This window comes from Pan troglodytes, chromosome 14 (assembly GCF_028858775.2).
Source record: "Pan troglodytes isolate AG18354 chromosome 14, NHGRI_mPanTro3-v2.0_pri, whole genome shotgun sequence".
Classification (NCBI taxonomy): domain Eukaryota; kingdom Metazoa; phylum Chordata; class Mammalia; order Primates; family Hominidae; genus Pan; species Pan troglodytes.
In genome coordinates, this window is record NC_072412.2 from 25,832,262 (window position 1) to 25,857,005 (window position 24,744).

Below are 24,744 nucleotides of genomic sequence, written 5' to 3' on the forward strand. Positions count from 1 at the left end.
AAAATTTTACTTTCAGTATCTTGAATGAAAGACTCAGATTGAGCTGGAGAAAATATGCTTAAAAAGTACAAAACATACCACTTCATATTTATTTTGAGAAAAATATTTAGGTTAAAATTTAGTTTTACCTTTAAATAATGGCAGTTAACAATTGCTCTTGTTGCTTTGAAAAGATCCTAGTGTCTGATTTTTGTGCTATATCTATAGAGTAGTATTGGTAAAAATAATGCTTTTATTTTTTAAAAAAAGTAGTTGTGGAATTCATCTCTCATCATTTAAAAAATATATGTTATCTCATGTTCAGTCTTTTTCAAAGGTCAAAATTTGATTAGTGAATTACAAATATAACAAAAATGTAAAACATTGATTTTAATATTCATTATAGAAGCATTCTTACTTTTCCAACAATAAGTATTAGTTGGTCTGTTCAGGTAAGGAATTCTTAACATTTTAAACCAATCATTCACGTTTTAAATTAGCTATTCATCTTTCTTCAACTTTTTGTTGGCTGTTGCCGTTAGAATGCTTATGATAAACCTTACCCTGGAAAATATTAATCTGTAAATTAAATTTTATGAGATTTTATAGTACATGTCATATCTTTAAAATCCTTTTCCAAACAAGATTTTACCTTATTACTTTCCTTGCCATGGATGTTACAGTAGAAAAAATACTTGACTGACAGGAAGTCTGTATTCTGTTTTGGTCTTGCCACTTTTTTGCTGGAGTTTTTGGAATCTTAACATTTCTGAAGCTCAGCTTCAGTGGTTGAATAGGTAGGTTAATAGCCTAGTCTGTCCACCTCAAAAAGTTTGATGAAAGTCAGATGAGTTGGCTGGGCGCGGTGGCTCACGCCTGTAATCCCAGCACTTCGGGAGGCCGAGGCAGGCGGATCATGAGGTCAGGAGATCAAGACCATCCTGGCTAACATGGTGAAACCCCGTCTCTACTAAAAATACAAAAAATTAGCCGGTCGTGGTGGCGGGTGCCTGTAGTCCCAGCTACTCGGGAGACTGAGGCAGGAGAATGGCATGAACCCGGGAGGCTGCACTCCAGCCTGGGTGACAGAGCAAGACTCTGTCTCAAAAAAAAAAAAAAAAGAGGTGAGTTAATAAATGAAATGTAAAGTGCTGTACAAGCACAAGAAAGAACTTTACCCAGCCCCAATTTTCTGAATCCTTAGTGTAATTTTGTATCATCGATCAAGTTACTTAATTTTTGGGACTAGATACATGTTGAAAAGCTTTGCCATTTGCCATCTTTCCTTAATGTTTGTTTCAGAAAAACTTAATGTGTTATTTCCATTTGTGTAATTTTTGCAGAAGTATTTCCCACATGCATTATATTTAAACTAATGTTGTTTGAACGGTGTTTTCCTTAGGATATTCAAATCTGTGCATTTACATGCCTGTTACATTCATAACTATATTCCTATGTGATTTCTGAGAAATGCTATTTAAATAATGTTACTCTAGTATTAGGTTCAGTGAAATAATTAGATTACTACAAAAAAAAAGCCATGATTTGACCTCATTTCATAGTGATAGCTATTATCTGTGAAAGGAAAGGAATGCACATGCTCTTAAGCATGGTTTTTAAATGGACAATAAGAAATATTATTTGGTTGTTCTAGGAGGTGTTTTTAATTGTGAGTCAAATGGTATTTACTTCTAAACAGTTAAAAATATTTCCATATAACTCAACTTGGGGGATTTTCTCTAAATAGTCTCACTACAGGATATCAACATGAAAAAAGCTTTCAAAAGTTCCACAGTCCAAGACCAGCAAGTGGTTTCAAAGAACAGCATTCCTAATCCTGTTGCTGATATTTACAACCAGAGTGATAAGCCACCGCCTCTGAACATCCTGACACCATACAGGTATATCTTCATGAGTCCCAGAGCCTCTCCTTGAGATGAGGGGAGAGCTGGGCAGAGCTGGGAGCAAGCTGATGCATTGTGTGGGAATGTCCTTGATGGTTCATCTGGGTTAAAATCAGAATTGCTTCAAACTTTGAAAATAATGATTGAATTATATACAATGAAACTACTCATTGGTACATAATTATTAAAGTTATAGTATTTCAGCATATTGATACGTTTAACAGTAGAAATGTGAGTTCTGATTTTAACTTTTAGATGTAGCTACCTTAAGTAGAAGTGAGTAAGTTGCATAACAGTATTGTGTGTGGTTATGTTGTTGTTTTTAGATTCGAAGTCAATTAGAAAGGAACTGCATAATTCATTTATAATGCAGCAAAATACCTGTTTCAGCACTGCAGAGACATTTGATATTTAATTCAGAAAAAAATGTATTCTGTAGTGTTAGGGGTTTTGAAGAGTGAAAATATAGTCAGCAAATTAACCTTCTGTTACTGGAAAATGGTAGGACACGTTAGCAGGACGAGACTTCCAAGAAAAACAATGGAAAATAAATAGTGCAAAAAAAAATATGAAGAGACTAACTAAAAATGCTCTTTCTAAACACCCCTCCTGCCTTCTCCCAGCTCAGCACTTTCTTCCCATACCTGCTGTCACCTCCTGTCCCATATCCCTCTTTCACACACTGTCTCTCCATCCCTTGTGGTATGTCCTGTCCTCTCCCCACCTCCGTGCCCTCTTCTGGAGCTCATCCTTTGGCCTCTGACAAGCACAGGCTGTGGTGACCAGTGGTCCTCACAGCCCCGGGCCAGCTCTCTGGTGATTCTCCTGTGAGAACCTTCCAGGAGCCTGCGAGTTCTCCACTTCCATTACTACCCTCTCAGCAGTCCTACCCTCAGGGGCCCTTTGGCCCATGTCAGGGAGTGCATAGAATTTTTCTTGGTCCTAATTCCTGTCCTTTCTCAGGGTCCACAGGGAGATGTTTGGAGCCACCCTTTGTTGCAGCTGTGCTAGGAAAGTGCAGTTCAAACTACACCACTTTCTTTCCGCACAGACAGGGAGAGGCTCTCAGAAAAACAGGCCAAACTGATGGCAGAGGAGCAAGATGCCACGCCTTTTTATGGAAAAAGTAGACTTTTCTGGAGGTTTTAGCACACTTATTTAAAAAAATTAAGAATATGTATGAATATAGCATTATGAGCCAAATATTTTAATTTATGGCTTTGCATTTGTTCAATAGGCATTTTCCTGGGGCAGTTTCATTTTTACTTAGCACTGAAGCCTCAAACACAATGTAACGTGTAGGCTTGCTCATGAAAATTTTCTACCTGCCGTTGCTAAGAAACCTCACTGGAAATTCTGTTCTAAGGAAAAAAAATCAGATAACCCAATGAACCACTACATTGATTAGATCATGATAAAATATTTGTAGTGATTTATAGTTTTTAATTGTATGAAAACTGATTTGACTTTCACATATATGTGTGTGTGTATTCAGTCTTATGGAAAATAAAGCATATCTTTGACTGTTTTTTTTTTTTTTTTTTTTTGAGATGGAGTCTCGCTCTGTCGCCCAGGTTGGAGTGCAGTGGGGTGATCTTGGCTCACTGCAGCCTTTGCCTCCTGGGTTCAAGCGATTCTCCTGCCTCAGCCTCCTGAGTATCTTTGACTTTTTAATAGTGTGTTTAAGGATAGCCGTGCCAGCCCAAATTTGCTTTTTCATTAATATAGCAATATTTGGGGTATATAACATATAAATTTTCACATTTGAACTTAAATATAGCACTGTAACAAAATATTGTCTTAATATAAGAAGTACAAAGTGACTGAAAAAAAAATTTTTTTTTGGAGACGAAGTTTTGCTTCACTCTTGTTGTCCAGGCAGGAGTGCAATGGCGCAGTCTCAGCTCACTGCAACCTCTGCCTCCCGGGTTCAAGCGATTCTCCTGCCTCAGCCTCCCAAGTAGTTGGGATTACAGGCATGTGCCACCAAGCCTGGCTAATTTTTGTATTTTTAGTAGAGATGGGGTTTTACCATGTTGGTCAGGCTGGTCTCAAACTCCTGACCTCAGGTGATCCACCCGCCTCGGCCTCCCAAAGTGCTGGGATCACAGGCATCAGCCACCATGCCCAGCCTAAGTGACGGAAAAATTTAAGTGTTTAGAAGCTATAGGAAACAACAGATGCTGGAGAGGATGTAGAGAAATAGGAACGCTTTTATACTGTTGGTGGGAGTGTAAATAAGTTCAAACATTGTGGAAGACAGTGTGGTGATTCCTCAAGGATCTAGAACTAGAAATACCATTTGACCCAGCAATCCCATTACTGGGTATATACCCAAAGGATTATAAATCATTCTACTATAAAGACACATGCACACGTATGTTTATTGCAGCACTATTCGCAATAGCAAATACTTGGAACCAACCCAAATGCCCATCAATGTTAGACTGGATAAAGAAAATGTGGCACATATACCCCATGGAATACTATGCAGCCATAAAAAAGAATGAGGTCATGTCCTTTGTAGGGACATGGATGAAGCTGGAAACCATCATTCTCAGCAAACTAACACAGGAACAGAAAAACACTGCATGTTCTCCACTCATAAGTGGGAGTTGAACAACATATGGGCACAGGGAGGGGAACATCACATACCGGGCCTGTCGGGGGGTGAGGGACAAGGGGGAGGGATAGCATTAGGAGAACTATGTAATGTAGATGACAGGTTGATGGGTGCGGCATACCACCATGGCACGTATACCTGTGTAACAAACCTACATGTTCTAAACATGTATCCCAGAACTTAAAGTATAATAATAAAAAAGAACGTATCTGTTTATATTCTTGTCAAGGTTAACATTTGCTTACGTAAGTGAGTTCCCGCCTTCATTAAGGTACTGGCTCCATTTTTTAAAAAACAAATGTACCTCTTATATGTCTTAAATTTTGCAGCTTTTTCTAGACCTCTACCTATTCAAGGCCTTGGTATCTTAGGGAAACAAATTATCTTTCTCACAATAATGTTATTAATAAAATCTCTATCATGCAGGTTGCCTATCAATTAGGAAACTAGGAAAAGAAAGGAAGGACATTAATAGTCAAAGGTTAAGGTATAGTGTGAGTTGCACTGGCTCTTCAGTGATTTTCAGACATAGCGACTAGAATAGCCCCATAGGCACCCAGGCCTTTGTATTTGATGGTAAGACACTTAACAGGAGATGGCATAGCAGGGGCTTTAATGACAGACCTTTGTTTTCTTCTGAACAATTAAATTAGCCATTGACTGTTTGGGCATAAACTCTCCTATACTCATTTAACTGATTTTGCTTCCCCTGTGTTCCTTAATGACTCATTGAAATACTGATATGAAGTAATATAAAATGTTCTGCCTCCTTTTGAAGGTAGTCTTCAAAAGCATTAATAGAAAACAGTGTTTACTTTGTATCATGATGGTTTTGATCATGACTTGATTTATATGACAGTTTTGGACCTCTGCTAGCTCCATCATTGGTTTTATGATAAATGAGCTACTTATATGAAGACTTAAAATATTCTTTAGACCACAGTAATTGCCTGTGACGGTGCTTTAAAATGAAATGGCCACAGGTGAATAAAGTTTCTGTGTAGGTTACTTCCAGTTTGAAAATACATAGTTCATCACTGTTTTTCCTTACATTGATGCCCCATAAACATTTTGCTTCTTTCCTAATTGAACTTACAGATGTTGGGCAAACCTTATTGAGAAAAAGGGATAGAGTACTTACTAATTTTTATCCTAATGATACTGAAGCTCCAGTTCTTAGTAAGAATCCATCCATCTCTGTGTATGGCCCCATGTTGGAATAAGCAAAAAATTTCCTGAAGTGATTGAGATATTATAAATTGCTGAATATGAGTCATGTTGTGATTTTTTTTTCTGAGCAATTTTCTATACTCGATTCTAAATTTGCAAGAGTACTTTTAACCTACAACAGGTTATTCTACAACAGGTTGCTATTTTATGTTTTCACATTTTTTCAAATAAGGAAACTTAAAGACTTAATATGTGTAGGAGAGTTTAAGTGCCCCATGTAGATGTTATAATCTCATGAGTTCAAATCAAGTTAACATTAACCTACATATAAAAGTCTCTAACAATCTTTTCTTCCCTGACTTACAATACATTGATTTGTAGAGATGACAAGAAGGATGGGCTGAAGTTCTATACTGATCCTTCCTATTTCTTTGACCTCTGGAAAGAAAAAATGCTACAGGACACCGAAGACAAAAGGAAAGAGAAAAGGCGTCAAAAGGTAAATAATTTCAGTATGGGAAATGTGCATATCAGTGTTCAAAGGAGATTCTTGTTTAGAAATAGTAAATTATTTAAATGGTTGAGATATTGGATATAGTGCTGAAGTTTTTTTAGAGGTTGCATTTCTCACAAAAGATCCTGACAATTCAGTCAAACACAGTAATACTATCTTCAATAAATACTGATATGTTCTCCAGCACTTGCTTTGCTTTAACAAAAGTAGTTCCTAAACTTTGTTTCGTTACCATGTTTTAGTAACTCCTCTCCTGCGTTCTCAAATTTTTGTAAAGCAGTCAGTATTCCATATCAGATACAATGATCATGCAGCACAATGATGTGCTTTTGTCTTTTTAACATTTTTAATTGTTTGGTTGCCTTCTAGCTGTAATTAAAATCTTGGGAAGATGTTCACATGGGATTGAGAAGCATATGTGATTTGCACGTTCAGCGGATAGGATTTACTGAAAATGAGCCTCCCTTTAAGGGGTAGGGGTAGGAAGAGAATTGCAAGTTTGAAGGTTGAGAAATATCTGCATGCATTACAAGCAGTCTTCAAAGGAGAAGCCCACTCTACTCAGGTTAAGGGATTTGTGTTTTGAAAATTGTTCGTTTTGGGCCCAGAAATTAGACTTAGGCCACTGAGAGGAATAATTCTCTAAGGGCAAGTATTTATTAATATTTTTATATGTCAGCTGTATTTAAAAATGACCATCCAGTTTGCTTTACAGATTAGAGTGCTTTATTTAGGAGAAGTGCTTAGCATTTTGTGAGTTGATAGCCTTAGGGTTTTGAGGCATTGAGGTGTGTTGGCCCAGTAGGAGTGACAGTTTGGTCTGGAGGAGAATTTGAAAATCGAAAACAGCATTTAAGGGAAGAGAACATGAGAACAGTTTGCAGACTGTGCTGTTGTAAGACACCACGGCTGGTTCCGGGAAAGAGGATGCAAAGGACTTGGTCACACACAGTCTTCTTGTGCTCATGGCTTTGGGAGATTTAATTGGGATATATCTTGGAAAAGTTGCTAGGTTTTGCAGAATATTCAAGTGAAGAAAAAAGAAAGATACCAATCTTTTGAGTGGAAAAGGAACAAATATTTAAAAAGCATATTTACCTTAATCCTCATGCTTTTTTATAGTTACAGGGGAAAATGCTGGGGCTTACCTGCCTTTAAAATGTGCCTGTTTTTTTAAAAGGCCTTCTAGGTTTCCTTTCTCAATGATGCTTTTAGCAAAACTGTTTAATTTTTTGCCACTCTTCTTGAAGGGGAAACAATTTTTATGTATGAATAATATGTCTTTAAAATCATTTGTTATTTCCTGTGCTGTTTTGTCTCATTCTACCTTCCTCAAACACATAAAATTCTGATAAGAATTTCTTTCATTCACTTATATAATGACTTGATGTTGAATGCCTTCTAAATGCTGGATAAACAGTGGCAGAAAAAAACAGGATTACCACCCTCATGGAGAGGACAATATAGTGAGGGACACAGGCCTTCAGTAATCATGCAGCCCTCGGAAATGCAGAAAGAGGGAGAGAAGTTTCAAAATATTCATATAGGTCTGCTTCATATGGAAATAGAAAATGAGGCAAGATATTCTTTATTTCCCAGGATTTCAGAAACCCAAATCATGCTCAATTTGCAGTTGACAAATCTGAAGGAAAAATTAGTTTAGAAAATTTGGGGATTAAAAAACCCACGTTTTTGAACTTTTGTTTCCTTTAGTTTAATGCTTTAAAAACATTAAAAACTTAATTACACAAATAAATATGAAGTTTTAAATATGTAGTTACACTGTTGGTAAGTTTAGTGAAGGACAAGTACAGAGCACTCTGAGTGAGATGACCTGGTGTGTGACAGTGTACACGCAGTGAGGGGTCAAGGAAGACCTCTCTAAGGAGGTGTCATGCAGGCTGGGTTCCAAGGGAGGGTAGCAGAAGTTAGCTCAACAGTGGGAAGGTGCTACGGGGAGGCTGGAGAGGTGGGGGGCAGATGAGGTGGTGTGCTTCCGAATTGAGGAGGCTTCTAGGTAGCAGTGTCTAAGATCATCCTGGGGGAGGAACCAGTTTGGCAGCTTCTAAGGATTTTAATGTAGGCCAGTGTAGCTGGAGCCTGGATTCATCACTGTTCATATTCTTTCATGTTTGGTTCGCATGCGCTTGTGTGTCCTGTGTGCATGTTGATAGGTAGATTTGGAGGCTGAACCATGGTGAAGAAAGTTGCAAATATCATAACACTTCATCCCTGAATTTGTCAGCATGCATCTTTTAAAAAGTAAGGGGAATAGTTATTCATTATTTTTACACTTGATCTTAGCCAAAAGGCTGAGAAGCGATTATTAATTATTTTTAATACGATGGTTCTTAATCAGGATGCATATTGGAATCACATTGAAATCTTCCTCCCCCACTTTTTTCCTTTGGTTTTTCAAAGTACACACCCAATACATGCTGGTTGTAAAATACTCAAATAGCACTCCCTTCCCTGGGAGTACCTAGCCACGGTTAACAGCTTGGTGTGCATCTTTTAAGACCTTTTAGCATTCATAAATATTTGCATAAACATTTTACGAAGTATTTGTGTATACATAGTTGTACTACATATGACTTACATACACACACTGACATTATTAAAAATGTACTTCATTCTTTTTAATAGTTGTGTAGTATTCTGAAATATAAATGCTTCATAAATTACCCATTACTGTTGCTCTTACAATACTGCAGTGGTTATCCCTCTACTTAGGTGCAGATAATTCTTCAGGATAAATTTCTAGAAGTTGAATTGCTCTTATTGAAGAGAATGTGAATTTTAAATTTTGAAAGATAGAATTATATTGCCCGTAATCTTTAAAAGACTGAAGAACTAGTTTATATTCTTACCAGGCCTTCTCCAGTCCTGGATATTACTTTCTTTTGATGAAAGATTGAATGTGTTACATCGTCTCATATGCTTATTAACCATTTCTTTATCTTCTGTGAATTTCATGTTCACATCCTCTGTGGATCCATGCCTAAAGCCTCCGGGATGCCTCTGAAAACGGTCCAGTTTTCTGTCTTCACCACACCCTTGGGCCACCTGCTGTTCTTTCACCCTATACCCACTTAGTAGCTTTCTCACTTGTGTCCCTATCTTCCCTCTTTTAATTTGTTTTCTGTAACACAGAGAGATCTTCTCCAATGCCTTCTCAGCATGTCAGCCTTCCCTTCTTGTTCTTTAATGGGTTCGCATTGCTGTTGGGATAAAGGCCTCTTAAGGTCTTCTGCCTTTCAGATCTTGGGCCATTCACCCCAATGTACCATTTACATTCTTTTATTTCTTTGAGTGCAGTGCTATTCTCCTCCCCAGAGCTCTCACACAGTCTGTCCTCTCCTCTTGGCAGGCACCTGACCCATACTCCTCTGCAGAATTGATGCCACTGTCAATACACTTTCAATACTCTCAGTCATTCCAGGATGCCTCCCTGACTTCCAGACTAGACACACACACACACACACACACACACACACGCACACGTATATATTTAAACATAAAAATATATTTGTAAAAATAAATACATTTATTTTTATAATACATTTATAATAGTACCTTTATTTGTGTCCTCTTGTGGACTGCAGGCTCCATGAGCTCAGATGCCATGTCTGTGTGTGTGTGTGTGTGTGTGTGTGTGTGTGTGTGTGTGTGTGTGTGTGTTTGCCATTTGTGTTGTCAGTGCCTGGCGCAGTACCTCGGGCATAGCACTAGAAGTTCATGCTTGCTGCCTGGCTGTGGATTTGATCATTTAGCCAGCATGTATTGAGTGTGTATTCTGTGTAAAAACAGTATGTTGAGATACCATAAGACAAGAGGGAAACGTAGGAAATAAAGGCACATGATTCTCATCCTTAAAGATCATAAAATTTTGTATAGGAGGCAGGAAAAACTTAGAGGCACACATAGAAATAACTTCTCACCTTTCAAGAAGCACCTGTTTAAGAACTAAGTATTTGTTGAATGAAACATTTTCTGGCCAAGTAGGGCTAGAGGAAGAATGGTGCTTTTTATGAGCAGGTAAGTTTTTATCTTGCTTAATTTTGTGTTAAACTATTTACAGGATTCACTTATTCCGTAATCTTTTAGAAATTGGGAACAGAATGTTTTGAATTATTTTCTTTGAAAGATAATTGTACGTTAAGAAGTCAGTCAAAATTGTGTGGTGGCGGGAAATAATTTCTCTTTATGGTGTTTCCAGGTTGTTCACCCATGTAATATAGATCTGAAAGACCTTGTTTAGGTTTAAAACAAGTTACAAGCATATTCAAGTGAAAGTTTTTTTACTTTAATGAAAACGATGGTAAGCAACTCTTAACAATTGTAGCAGGGTAACTTTTTGTTGATTCTGTTTTGTTGGTTCTGTTGGGTAAGAGGAGTGCACTGCTTTAGAGTTTCTGTAACATTAGGGTAATCGAAATGCGAATGTCTTGTCTGTTCATCATGCATGGGCCTTGTGCATTATAACTGCATTTAACCAGCTGTTTTCCTTTCCCTTCTGTCTTGGCATGCTCTCTTTCCTTTCCTGGACATCAGGAGCAAAAGCGTATAGATGGCACCACCCGTGAGGTGAAAAAGGTTAGAAAAGCCAGAAACAGGCGCCAGGAGTGGAATATGATGGCATATGACAAAGAGCTTAGACCCGACAACAGGTTGTCTCAGAGTGTGTACCACGGAGCGTCTTCCGAGGGATCCCTGTCCCCAGATACTAGGTGTGTGTGTGTCACTGCTCCCTCAGCCCTGATGCTTGGGCAACTGGGTACTACCTGGTTTTATTATCATTTGAAATGCATCAATAGCTTCGGGGTTTATATGGCCCTTGATGTCTTAAGATTTTCCTTAAAAATTGTTTATCTGTATTTTGATTTTGAAATAATACTTGAAGACAGTGTTATTTTACATTGGGTTCCTTTGATTTTAGAAAATCTCTCTGACTTAAAATGTATTGTTGAGTTCATCTAGATGTAGTGTTTTAACACTGATTCTGAATTTGGGGTAACTGCTTATGACTTAAGTTTTTACTTTAATAATCATTTAATCCTTTCTCTTAGCATGGAATGTTGAATTTCCTTTGCCACTTGGTATCTAAAAATGATTGGCAGGTGGTAAAGTAACTAAGGAGTACCTTCATTGTTCCTTTAGTAACCCTTTGAAAAAATGATGAACAAAAGAGAGATTTACTTCTTATTTCAGATAACTTATATATTCTGATTTCAGGAGAAGAATTCTATTGGCGTTTACTTAAAAATTTATTAGCAGTTAAGTAAAAATATTTCTTGCAGGCGTGAATGATGTGGTCATTAAGTCACACTTGTCACCAAAGGCATTCATTGAACAACAGGAAATGACTAGTCAATTTTAACGTTTGATTCAGTTTTCTATTTCTGCTTTTGTAAAGTTGTAGTCTTTCATTTGCATAAACTCTCATTGGCATTTAAAAATTTGAATAGAGAATTCTTACAATATGTGATCAAGAATGTTTCAAAACAACAGCAACCTGGACTTTGGGTTATATCTGTGCCCTTTTTTTCTACCTTTGTAAAACTCAGTGTTTAGCACAAACTCTTAACGTATTACGTGCCTTCAATGTTCCCACCCCAGAAGGTCTATAAGTCATTGGGAGGATGTGAGGCAAGTTCTGGTAATTTTTCTGTACAAACTTCTATTTGTTAAATATTAGAGAATTATTGGAGCTTTAACTGAGTTTTAGCCTCATTTGAATTTTAGTGTGAGTTTATTTCTATAGAAAGTAGGAATTATAACACAGTTCTGCTCATAGTTCTTTGGGTGGGGAGGAATGTATGAACTTAATAGCTCCCATGATGTCAATCTGCTTTTTTGTTTTTTTTCTAAATAATTTAGCTATGATTGTTTACTCGTGCAAAACGTATACTTTGTTTTTATCCTGTATAGACTTTTCAAAAATAGATGCAGATGGGAAAATGATGGATTTTTAAAAATCTCTCAGTTGAATGATACTCCTTCTAGCATCCGAGATTATTCCATGTTGGATATAAAATGGATGGTTATTCAGATATAGTCTGCCTTTGTATTTATGTTGCTTACATACATCTGCGTTTCTCTTAATTTTCAAAAAATAAGTCTGATTGTTTTATTTCTTCAGAATTCCTTTTGTTGTCTCCTACTATTTCCCATGGCTTCTTACTATTTGCATACATTATTTACTATCAGATAAATAGATTATAACTCATCATTGTATTGGATTATAACCCTTAATTTAGAAATTTTTATTTTTTTTTACTACAGTGTGTCACTTTTTTATTATAAAATAAGACATGCTTATTATATCTGGAAGTTACAGGAAAAAATTAAAATGAAATATGATCTATAGTTTCACCATCCAGAGAAACTGTTGTATGCATTTTAGTGTATTTCTCTTTAGTCTTTTTCTATACATGTGTTTCTTTTTTCTTTTACAAAATTGGAGTCATGCCATGTTTTCTTTCTTTTGACTTTTAGAAATTATATCCCATGTTTTAGGTATTATTTAGCAACATGATTTTTAATGATTGTATCCGCTCATCTGAGTGCATCCAAGATACTGAGGGAAATTTAAATACCAGGTTTCATGGTGTGTGTATATGCTATTATATAAGTAATATACCGTAACCCATCTTACATTTTTGCTCTCTCTCTAGATTGTTAGGAATGGCTTGTTCCTGAGCATGAATTTAAGATGAGCGCTGGGAAGTGCTTGCCTGCTGTATGACCAGCTCTCTGTCACTGCCACTCAGGGAGTCGCACACCTCCATGCCCGATTGTCCTTGTTTTTTCTCATCCAGTTCTGGGCCCTGGTGCAGATCTCTGGCTGCCCGCCTGTCTACCCAAAAAACCCTGGGGGATATATCGACCTCTCACACTGAGTCTCTGCTGCTGTGCCTACTTCCTCCCGTGTGGTGTCGCCTCTGGCCCTCCCGGCCCTCCTCCTCCCATGTCAGCGTTGTCTCCAGCCCTCCCAGCCCTCTTCCTCCTCCTCCTGTGTCGGTGTCATCTCCGGCCCTCCCGGCCCTCCTCCTCCCATCGTCCCCGGCCCTCCCAGTCCTCTTCCTCCCGTGTCAGTGTCGCCTCTGGCCCTCCCAGTCCTCTCTTCTGTAATAGGTGATCACTGACCATCATGAGGCCTCGGGATCTCCACTCACCTCCACCTTGGCCGTGCGTCTGCAGCTGGTTTCTGCCTCCCCACTGGGAGTGGGGCTCATCTCCAACAGCTGCCTGCTCCTCCCTCCTCCTCCTCCTGCCTGCTGGCACATCCCTTTTCTGTGGTCCTTCCCTCTTCAACTGACCAGTCCCCTCTTCCCCCAGCCCCCGTCCTCCTGATGGGCACCCTTCATCAGGGTTCTGCCCTGTAGAAATCTCTGGTTTCTACTTCAGATATTTACCGAGTCTTCCTTCACTTCTGCCTCCATCTGGTTAGCCCCTTTTCCTTGCTTCCTTTCTACCCTGTGTTGCTGCAAGGCTCCTTGACAGGGATCGCCCTCCCAGTTATGCCACAGTATTTATAGTTTCCTACCCTCATCTCATCAGAAAGCTGTCCATATTTGGCTGGAGAACTGTTTCCTTTAAAAGGTTGCACTGTAAGCCAGTGACTCGTAGTCATGCACAGAGTCAAGCACACATCATCAGTGTCTCCAAGGGTTATAGGTATTTACATTTTTAAAATACTCTAAATCTAAATACAGGTCAGGTCCTTCCCCCATTAAATATATTTTTAAGTCATTTGCTAGCAGCTCACCTAGTTCAAAAGACATAATCAGAAGTGCACCATAATCCAGAATTCATACTGCAATTAGGGAAGAAAATAATGAGTAGTTATTAGTTGTTACACTTCAATTAAGGAAGGAAAAAGGAAAAGAAGCTGTCTCTTCTCATTTAGAAGGCTTTTCTGTGCCACATGGTGCCCCAGTTAAGAAAAGCTACCAACTGGAATCCCAAAGATGGAAATGCAGCGTGCATCTTCCCTGCTCCCTCAGCACCCCCAATGTGTGTTTGGTATTTCCTTCAGAGAGAGAAACACAAGCTGAACCCTAACAGAAACCAGCAAGTAAATGTGAGAAAAGTCAGAACAAGAAAAGAAGAGTGGGAGAGAAGGAAAATGGGCATTGAGTTTATGAGTGACGCAAAGAAACTGGAGCAGGCAGGGAGCGCCAAAGAGGACAGAGTGCCCAGCGGGTTTGTTGTTTTGCTTTCTTTGGGTTCCCAGACTCAGGCTGCCCCTGCTTCTGCCGCCATGAGAGGATGTACAGCCCCTCCTGGCCACATGTCCTGTAACCTGAGCCAGGAGCGTGTGACTGTCTTACTAACGCCCACGGCACTGCCGGGCTGCCACACTTGGGTCCTTCCTCTCCTCCTGAGGGCTTAGCAGGAATCCCGTCCCTGCACCCCATGTCTCACTCAGCTCTGCTCCACTAATCCAAGATCCCTTTCCTTTCGGAGTTTCACACCCAGTGTGTGTGCAAAGAAAACTATGGAAAGAAGGCCTTTCCATAGTGCACCGCATTGCTTTCTGCCCTTTTCGTTAAGTACATTTCTTCTGTTTAAGAAAAATATGATTCACTCTACTGCATTCTCGATTTCTTTTCCTGTTCTTACTGTTAATATTTATCCAGTTCACCTGCCATTTTATATTTTCTAATTATATGCTGTCAGTTTCATTGCCACTGAAATCTTCTGTCTTATATCCTGTTTCTAAATGGAATGGTTTCTTTCATAGCCTTCTTAGAGAAAACGTATGCTGAAATACTGTGAAAAGGAGGCTCTGCTGTTTCCTGCTTGCCGGTCTGTCTGACTTATTCACTTCAAAGCTGTGAATCTGAATCCATGTAACACTGGGGCTTGCTGCCGACTTATAATAATTATGTTGTTGCTTGGAATCTCTCACGGGGCTATACCTAGTTGATAGTAAAGCAAATTAATGTCTGATTTTTGTGTATTAGCAATGTTATTATTCAAATACATCCATGTGCCTGTTAGCCGACAGTTTTTAAATTAATTTAAATTTCTCCCACCTCTTGTTTTCAAATGCCAGGTCACATGCGTCAGACGTTACGGATTACTCTTACCCGGCTACTCCCAACCATTCTCTGCACCCCCAGCCTGTGACCCCTTCCTATGCAGCTGGTGACGTGCCACCACACGGGCCTGCAAGCCAGGCTGTGGAGCATGAGTACCGGCCCCCATCTGCCTCGGCGAGGCACATGGCCCTCAACAGACCTCAGCAGCCGCCCCCACCGCCTCCCCCTCAGGCCCCAGAGGGGTCCCAGGCCTCTGCACCGATGGCTCCAGCAGACTACGGGTAACTCAGCATGCCTTGTACCCTAATCCCTACTGGCCTTGCATTTGAATCTTGCTCTATGTGGTAGGAGAATTTTAACTCCGGTATTTTAGAGGCCAAGATAGAGTCAAGGATGACTGGATGTAGATACTAGCAACTCTAACATTCTGTGTGAAATAAAGCAGGTGCAGCATAAGCTCAGACTTACAGTTGAGTCTCAGGCCACACTGTGCATGCATGTGTGTTCCCTCACACACACTCTGGGTGTTTGAATGGCTCTTTAAGCCAAGGCATTGATAAAGGGTATTAAGTGCTGATTTTGTGAACCTGTCCCAAACCCTCAAGTTTCTGGACACATCCTGAGTGGACCACAGAAAATTGTTATCACAGATGAGAAGACCACACCATGCAGCTCCCGTGCCTCATTTCTCAGACTTGACCCAAATCTGCTTTCGTGACCTCTGACCACCCAGACATCATTCTGCCCCAGGCCCTCCTGTTCCCTGAGAAGTAGAATTCAGAGACCTTCATGTTCAGGCGTTTATCAATTTAGGCACCCACCTCTCTTTTTTTTGGCTTTACTCTGGTCTTTAAAGACTTCATTCCTCAGAGTTGGTGCCCAGGAAAGTTACCGTGTGTTGGTGTCCACTGCTAACACGTGTCTGCGCACCCCTGTCTGAATGACAGTCCTGCTCTCAGAAGTGCTCTCCCTGGCCATGCATGCCAAGTCAGGATCCCCAGAGTGGCTTGAGGCTGTGTCAGGCCAAGAGAGGGCCCATGGTCCAGTTAGTTTGGAAGACCCTCGGCTGAATAGAATTCAGCAGATTTCTTGGCTGTGTGACTTTTCGAAGCTTTTGATACACACCTGGGCACTGCAGGCATGGGGCATTTCCATGGAGGTGGGTTAGAGAATGTAGAAAGCTCCCAATCTGGTTGACCTTAGGACCCTTAAAAGACAAGTTTGTGAGCTACCGCCTTGAGATCCCAGTGTGAAGCCTTCACTGGCGCTGCCGTCCTGGCCTCTGCAGTCAGCTGCTTTATTCTGCCTTTCTTCAGGAAGTGCTGCACTTTTTGAGTGTTCCTCCTTTTGGCACATTTCAGTAGCAGATCTTGACTTCTGTCATAATGAATAATGTCAAACTGTGAAAATAACTGACCCAAGGTGTGCATGTTTGCATCCTGCCATGATTGAAGTTCAGGTGACAATACGTGTTGTGTCTGGGGATGGCTCCGTTAGGTGTCTAAGAGCTCCCAGGACGTGACCCTCTCTTGTTCCCTTGGTGACTGTGCCTCATATCTCTCTCAGGATGCTCCCAGCGCAGATAATTGAGTATTACAACCCATCCGGACCACCTCCTCCGCCACCTCCTCCTGTGATTCCCTCAGCACAAACTGCCTTCGTCAGCCCTCTCCAGATGCCCATGCAGCCCCCGTTCCCTGCATCAGCCAGCTCCACGCACGCAGCTCCTCCTCACCCACCCTCCACTGGGCTCCTGGTCACAGCCCCGCCACCCCCGGGCCCACCACCTCCCCCGCCAGGCCCTCCTGGTCCCGGGTCTTCTCTTTCGTCCTCCCCAATGCATGGCCCCCCAGTAGCTGAGGCGAAGCGGCAAGAGCCTGCACAGCCACCAATCAGTGATGCTCGAAGCGACCTCCTCGCTGCTATTCGAATGGGTGAGTGGAGCCCCCAGACACACAGCCTGCCTTTCAGCAAGAGGTTTCTTCATGTCTCCAGCCAGCTACAGCCTCCTTGTCTTCAAATGACTACTCACTACATTTTTTAAAATAGAGTTAAAGGGGTCTTACTTGATTTTTTTGTTTTGTTTTGAATAGTAGTTGTGTTTTTTTCCAGTGTAAGGTAATCAAATTGTGATAAAGATTGGGAAACAGCCGGGCGCGGTGGGCTCATGCCTGTAATCCCAGCACTTTGGGAGGCCAAGGGAGGTGGATTGCTTGAGCCCTGGAGTTTAAGAGCAGCCTGGGCAACATGGCAAAACCCTATCCCTACAAAAAATGCAAAAACAAATTAGCTGAGCATGTTGGCCTGAGCCTGTAGTCCCAGCTACTCAGGAGGCTGAGGTGGGAGGATTGCTTGAGTGTGGGAGGTCAAGGCTGCAGTGAGCCGTGGTCACGCCCCTGCACTCCAGCCTAGGCGACAGAGCGAGACCCGTCTCAAAAAAAAAAAAAGAATTGAAATTAGGAAGGTTTTACTTACCTTGAAACCAGAAACCCAATAACTGAAGTGATCGATTAATTAATTGGATCTCTTCTCTGCATTCTACTCTAAGGGGAAAAGTATAAATGAAAGAAAGTGAGCTCATATTAATGATTTCTTTAAAAAAAAAAAGAGTTTGTGCTGGACTTGTCATATTTGCTTGATGTCCTAAGCCAGTGGTTTTTCAGAATCTATAATATTCAACAGCATAACCCTTTTGTCAGATGAAAGTCCCGCGTTGACCCCCTGACCACGAAACACATGGAAACAGAGCATCTCAGGTGGAATTGGGTGGGGAGTCTGCCCTCGCCTGTCTTGGGCTGCCCAGAGAGCCCCTGGGAACCTCCAGCCCACACCATGGATTCTTAACCAGGTCCCAACCCAGGTTGGCCTGACATGTTATGGGAATATCCAAGAGCTTCTCGCCTGTGGGGAGCTGCACAGACTTGGTCACAGTTTAGTCATCTCATCTGGAAGTGACCCAGCAAGGAGCCTGGCTGCAGCCCGCCAGCTCAGCATCAGGGATGTCCTTCAGAGGAGCTGTGATGCTGCTGCCTCTGCGTTTTTCTTGTGTGCCCATGAACCAGGCCCGCAGTGTGGCCCACGCACCCTTCTAAAGACCCCAGGGTCCTCTGTGTACCTGGACATCATTGACACACTTTTATTTTGTCAAGATAAAAAAGTCCTAGAGGTATATTAGCTCATGAATATCAAGTTCGGGGTCATTGTAGGACGGTGTTGGATTTGCTTTTTTTTTTTTTAACACCTTATAAGCCCTGTCTACCAAGAGTAGATACATAACCTGTATCTAATCTCGAGGAAACATCTGATACACCCAAATCGACAGACATTCTGCAAAATAGCTTCCTATATTCTTCAAAAATGAGAAGGTTGTAAAACACAAAGACCGTGAAGAACTATCCAGATTAAAGGACATTAACAAAACTTGACAACCAATGTCACGGATAATTTCCACTGGATTCTGAACCAGGGATAATCTTTTCCATTTGCAATTAGATTGGGTCTTTTTGCAAAATTTGAATAGTATTTGTAGGATAGATAGTAGTAGTGTATCCAAACTAATTTTGTGATTTTGATATTTTGGGTGGGCGAGGCGGGGGTGGTAACACATGAACTATTTTAGGGGTAAAGGGACATTATATGCCATTCACTCTCAAATGGTCCAGAGAAAAGTGTCTGTGTCTGTCTGTGTAAAGATGATAGGGGAAGATTGGGAAATAAATGTGGTCAGATGTTAGCAGTTGGGGAATCCAAGAATATGGGAATGTTTTTCTGCTGGTCTCATAGCTGTTCTGTAAATCTGAAATTATTTCAAAACAGTTAAAAAATGAATGGATACCATCTTGGGCAACATTGCAAGACTCTATCTCTACAAAAAAGAAAATACAAAATTTAACCGTGCATGGTGGCGTGCGCCAGTGGTTCCAGCTACTCAGGAGGCTGAGGTGGGAGGATTGCTTGAGCCCAGGAGGTCGAGGCTGCAGTGAGCCATGATCGTAACACTGCACTCCAGCCTGGGTCACAGAGTGAGACCCAATCTCAAAAAAAAAAAAAAATGGATAAACATTAAATCATCAAATATCTTACTTTGTTACTAAGCTAGAAAGTAGATGATTGTATTTTATGTTTGTTTCCACAGTAATTGTTGAAATAAAGGTTTCTCAGTTACTTCTTGGGTTAGCTGAGAGTGAGTAGCATAGAACACTGTTTCCAAGGCTCTGGATGCTGTTGCTGCCTAGTAGATGTCCTGTGGTGATAGAAATGCTCCAGCCTGCAGCGTCCCAGAGAGTAGCCACTAGCCACATGTCAGTTCATGCTTTTAAGGCTATATGTGCCTAGTGGCTGCTGTCTGGGATGGTGCAGCTCCACAGTTTTCTCTAATGGTGTTCATGTACACTGAAATTAGGAATTTTTAATATTTTAACACATTACTTTGTTACAAAAAAACTTCTCACTTTGAATGCATGTTTTTGCTCATGAAACTTTTAATATTCCCTGAGCTTTTCTCCCCTCAAATTTCTAAAACTTTCTGTCCTTAGTGTCATTAGAAAAAAAAGTCCAATAGACATATTTGTTCATTTATCTTTAATTTGGAGCCAGCAAAAGGATGTGATTCTGAACCACATGTTGTGTCTGCAGGAATTCAACTGAAAAAGGTGCAGGAGCAGCGGGAGCAGGAGGCCAAGCGGGAGCCGGTGGGGAATGACGTGGCCACGATCCTGTCCCGGCGCATTGCCGTGGAGTACAGCGACTCTGACGACGACTCAGAGTTCGACGAGAACGACTGGTCCGACTGAGCAAAGGCCGGCGGAGAGGCCGCGTGTGGGAGCGTGTTGAAGATTTTAAGTGGTCTCTACACCCAAATAGTGGTATTCTAATCCCGTAGCATAGCACCTTTTGTATAAACAATGTGATATTGCTTCTGCACATCCAAAAATTCTGGGTCTTTTCAGTATTTACTGTGTAATACTTAAGTGCCACTAAACATAGCAAATTGTGCTGCACATGAGGAAATAGGCTGTCACTATCACATTGTCCTGAAAACAGCATCTGCTTTCCTCTTGGCCATGAGAGTATTTAGTGCAGTTTGGGTTTACTCTTACTGATCAATATAACTCTGCAGACTTGCTGTGTGTTTGTGAAGCTGCCTGGTGTTAGGTCTCTGCAAGACTAATGACTATGTCAGAGTGATGTCTTCCAACCAGTAAGTGATATTGTTTCACCGCTTTGGTTTTTCCTTTTGTTTTTTTAAAGGATGTGTTTCTGAAGAAGTTGGTTTTAGAGGGAAAGGTTCAACAAACAGGGAGAATCCAGTGTTTCTGCTTTCAGTTTCTTGGCTTGGTAGCCTCTGAGTGAATCTGATGCTCTGCTGAATAATTTCATTACCTCTGCACATGCCTGTCAAATATGAAATTGGAAGGGCCCTTTTCAGGCTGGGTTCCCTGTGGGCATTTGCTTAGTAAATGCCTGTTGATGGTTTTTGCAAGAGAATTCAGCAGCTCAACAGTAATGAAAGTGAAGAACAGAGTCCATTTTCCTTCCTGGGGCCATTGGGGATGACACTCAAGATACTTGCCAGCCTCTCCAGTGTGGGCACCAGCTGGCCAGAACAGATGGGAGCAGTCCATGACTCTGGGAGCTACACCGCTGAGCTGGGCAGAGCTGCGGCGCAGGGCCTGGGCTGCAAAGGAGCCCCGCTCCTTTAGTTTCCTGACAGCTGTGTCCTGAGTGAGCCGCAGGAGTTCTTAGCTCCTCAGCGAGCAACAGAGAGCACTTTAGATGGCACCTTTCGCCACTTGGTCAGAATTTTAAAAGCTTAGGTTTAGGTGAAAGTAGATATTGACAGCTATTCACCTTTCACGGTGCTGGGGCCAGATTAGGGATCACTCCGGTGAGGAGGGCCTTCACCCTGTTCTAGAAGCACATGGTTCTCCTCTCTCCTGTTGTTGGCACATTAAATGATAAAAAGCACCTCATGAGATTCCCTTGATCAGCCCTGCAGCTGTAGTACAGCGCTGTGCCCTCACCTCCACCCTTCCTGTTGTTCCCACGTGGGCAATACCAGGGACCCATGGGGAAACTCAAGAATGACAGCTTCTATATTTTGTAATTCTGGATGAAAGATAACTGTGTTGAACAAACAGGTGCTCCAGGCTTTGATTATAGATACGACTTCAAAAATATGCTAAGACGCTTGACTTATTAAGGACTTTAACCTACTCAACAGTATTTCATATCCATTGTGGTTAGTTACTCAGTTATGTTGAGAAGAATCTGGAGCTAAAAGAGATGTTTGAGGTGACGGTAGGAATGTGAGCAGGATGGTGATGGGGGTTTTTGTTAAAATGCATCTGAGCAAGTCAGCCAGCCCCGAAGTACCCTCAGTGTGTGTGTCTCGAGTGGATACCTGTTGGGCTTGTGGGCAGTGATTGTACAGAGCCTGTCCATTGGGTGCAGTCATGTAGATCTGAAGCCCTGAAAAGCCTCATGTCTGCATCCCCTTTCCAAGGCTGCTTCCCTGGTGTGTCTGTTCTCTCCTCTGTCCCAGGTGCTGGGAGCGTCCTCTTCAGCGTCTCTTCCTAGAGCTGGTCACCACTAGGCTGTCACTATAAATTCCTTGAATATAAGTAACAGTTATTAATGAACTTCTAAATTTCTAATTTCTCTCTCTCTCTGTTTTTTTTGTTGTTGTTGTTGTTGTTGTTAAAAAGGGCCTACTACATTGGCGTTATTCTTAGGACTTCTGTGACTTTTAAAGTCTTACTTGTCTTTCTTGTTGCTTTTGTATTAGGAGTTCCCCGTGTGGGTCTAGAACTCCCCTTTGATAATGCTTCTTTGTTTTTTTATGGCCCTTCTGTTCTCAGGATGGAGAGAACACAGAAGCTACTATCCATGTCAGGATTTATTCTGTTTATATCTTATTACAATAAAATTAGTGGCACTTTATTCATAAATATTCATGAGCCTGTTAATTGTTAGTTGTCTTCCTGTAGCTGAATCAACAGGTTATTTTCAACTCAATTTTATGACTTGCGAAAAAGCTTTTGCCCTGTTGTGTACCATAACCTTTAAAAGAATGGAAAATGACTGAAATCCAATTTAGATTATTTTTAGAGTATTTTTCCAGCAAATTCAATTTATTCTGAAATTTAAATCCAGATCTTTTCTAATATGGTATTACAATGAAAAGAATAAAGAGAAGATTTGAACTTTCAGTTTCATTTTCAAAAACTATTTACCAAAACAAATGGAGAAGAAACATCCAAAAGCACATTTCATTTCTCCAAACTTTGTGTTTTAAATTATAGTTATAAATTGTAAGGTAATTTTAAATTGTCCCTCGTATTATTTCTCCACGTCTGTTTTAGTTTAATGTCTCCTAAGCTTTTCTCTCATAGCGTAGACCTAGGGAAGGGATGGGAAGATTGCCCAGTCCCCGATGGCTGCGCACACAGGAGGCGGCGGAGCACAAGGCAAGTGAGTTTGCACTGTCAGCCCCAGACCATAAGCTTGGCTACACTGATGTTTTTCTTTACTAAGGATACTATTCAAAAATTAACATTTTCATCTCAGTAAGTTTTTAGAACATCAAAATGTTTTCTGAGCTCCAAGTGGCTAGGTTGTAAAAGTTTTATAATAATTTGCAGTTAAAATACATGATACATATTAATCCATTAAAGACTAGTGGGAATGTATCAGCCAGAGTAGCAAGTAATTTTTGTTTTATAAATCATAGTATCAGTCATCTTGCAGTATTACCAATGCTGTTGTAAATTGAATTTAAAGTGGTATTAAAAAAAACTGTTAAACAATTTTTATCTGTTTGTATATCTTACTATAGATTATGTACAAGTAACATCTAAATAAAATCACACTTTTAACCCTAAGAGGTTTTGCTTATTAATAACAGTGTTGTATGTTTGGCTTTTTTGGAAGAGAACTTGGTGTTAAGTGGTTTTTTGTTTTTGCTTTTGTTTAGCATTTTCCTTATTAGACAACAGAAGACACTACTTTGGTTTCCATTTAAGTTTCTACATAATTTTTGTGTCACCAAGAGTTCAGATTGAATTCCTGAATGACTCGGGGCAGCACTAGTCTGGTTAGAAAGAAAAGGCCATGCTGGGAGTAGGGCAGCCACCTGTTGAGAGGATAGAGCCTGGGGCAAGAGGGTCTTAACCACATTTACTCTCAACGGTAAAAGTGAATAACACGCTGTAGTATGTATGTATTGCTTATGAGATGTTTTCATTTAATCCTTACAATAATCCTTAACATTCTGTTTCATATGTGGGAAAACTAGAGTGAAGCTAAGTTACTCTCTCAGGGACCTTGGTCGATAGAAAACTCAGTTCTGGGGCAGAATCACATGTGGGGGTAATGAGAGTTGAGATTGGGTGGGTAAGTGTGGCCACATACATCAGAGACAGCCAGACTGGAGGTCAGGCTTCCTGTAGAAGCTGCTTTCAAGTTCCTGATGCACACGGTGTGTACCTCTACCATGGCACGCATCATGTGGTACGATGGCTGGTTCTGTGTGTAGCCTTTCACTAGACTGTGTGTTCCTTGTAGATCTAAGTCATCTTTGCATCCTGAGAGCCTTGGCACAGCACCCAGTCTCCTAGACAATGAGCAGCTGCTTTTTGCATGATTAGATGAGTGGATGGATTCCTGAGTGGTTTTCTTTAGCAAAAAGTAAAGTGTGAGCAACTTTTTAAAACATGGCGAATTCTACCAAATACCTTGACCTTGCATTTCCTCCTTAGTACTTGTCATCTGATGTGTGGCTCCCTCTTTATGGTGTGTATTCCCCACCAGACTGAGCTCTGGGAGGCAGGAAGGGGCCTGTTCTGCTGTATCCTGTGTGTTGAGCACAGTGCCTGGCACTTTCTAGGTTTCAAATAGTTATTTAGGGATTGTTGTTCATAGGGAAAAAGGGGAGGCTTCTTCAACAACTGTTTGTGAGCCTAATAAGATTTTAAATACATGGATATGTGTAAAACACTTGGAAGAGTGCCTGGTGCTAAGCAGACACCCAGTGGATGTGACCCACCTCTTTCGTCTACAAGCCACTGGCTGAAAAAGAGTGGCAGGCTGGGCCCTGCCCTCATGGAGCTGCTCATCTAATGAGAAAAAAGGACATTAAATATTGTCGAATAAGTAATTTAGATCATTTGACATGTGCTGTAGTTTGGGGCAGAATGAGAAGTGCCCAATCTCAGTGGGCCAAGAGAAGCTGAGATTTGAGAATGAACAGAAGTTAGCTCAGGGAAAGGAAAGGAGTTTTTCAGTAGAGAGAACAGCCTGTGCATTCCCTAAGATGGGAAAGATAGTATGGGGTGAGAATGGAACTAAAGTATCGTGGAATGGAAGCACTGAGAGGAAGAAGTGTCATGAGATGGGATACAAAGATGCTGGAAACCTCCCATGCCCAGCATTCGGGATTTAGGGAGCTTTCTGAACCAACAAACCCCACCATGATGACATGTCTGCCATAGCTGCACACCTATC

General features: G+C 40.9%; 1 protein-coding gene across 4 annotated transcripts in view; it reads left to right on the forward strand.

The window, feature by feature from the left end:
- Nucleotides 1-23,123, forward strand: part of WASF3 (WASP family member 3) — a 131,270-nt gene extending 108,147 nt beyond the window's left edge. For 2 of the 4 annotated variants that reach the window (XM_024348486.3, XM_054664784.2), the window contains 6 exons: nt 1,727-1,880; nt 6,058-6,175; nt 14,232-14,398; nt 15,255-15,521; nt 16,807-17,174; nt 19,876-23,123. In XM_024348486.3, the coding sequence (XP_024204254.2) occupies nt 1,727-1,880; nt 6,058-6,175; nt 14,232-14,398; nt 15,255-15,521; nt 16,807-17,174; nt 19,876-20,033 (1,232 nt within the window). In that variant the 3' untranslated portion in view covers nt 20,034-23,123. 4 annotated transcript variants of the gene reach the window in all.
- Nucleotides 23,124-24,744: the final 1,621 nt, after the last annotated feature.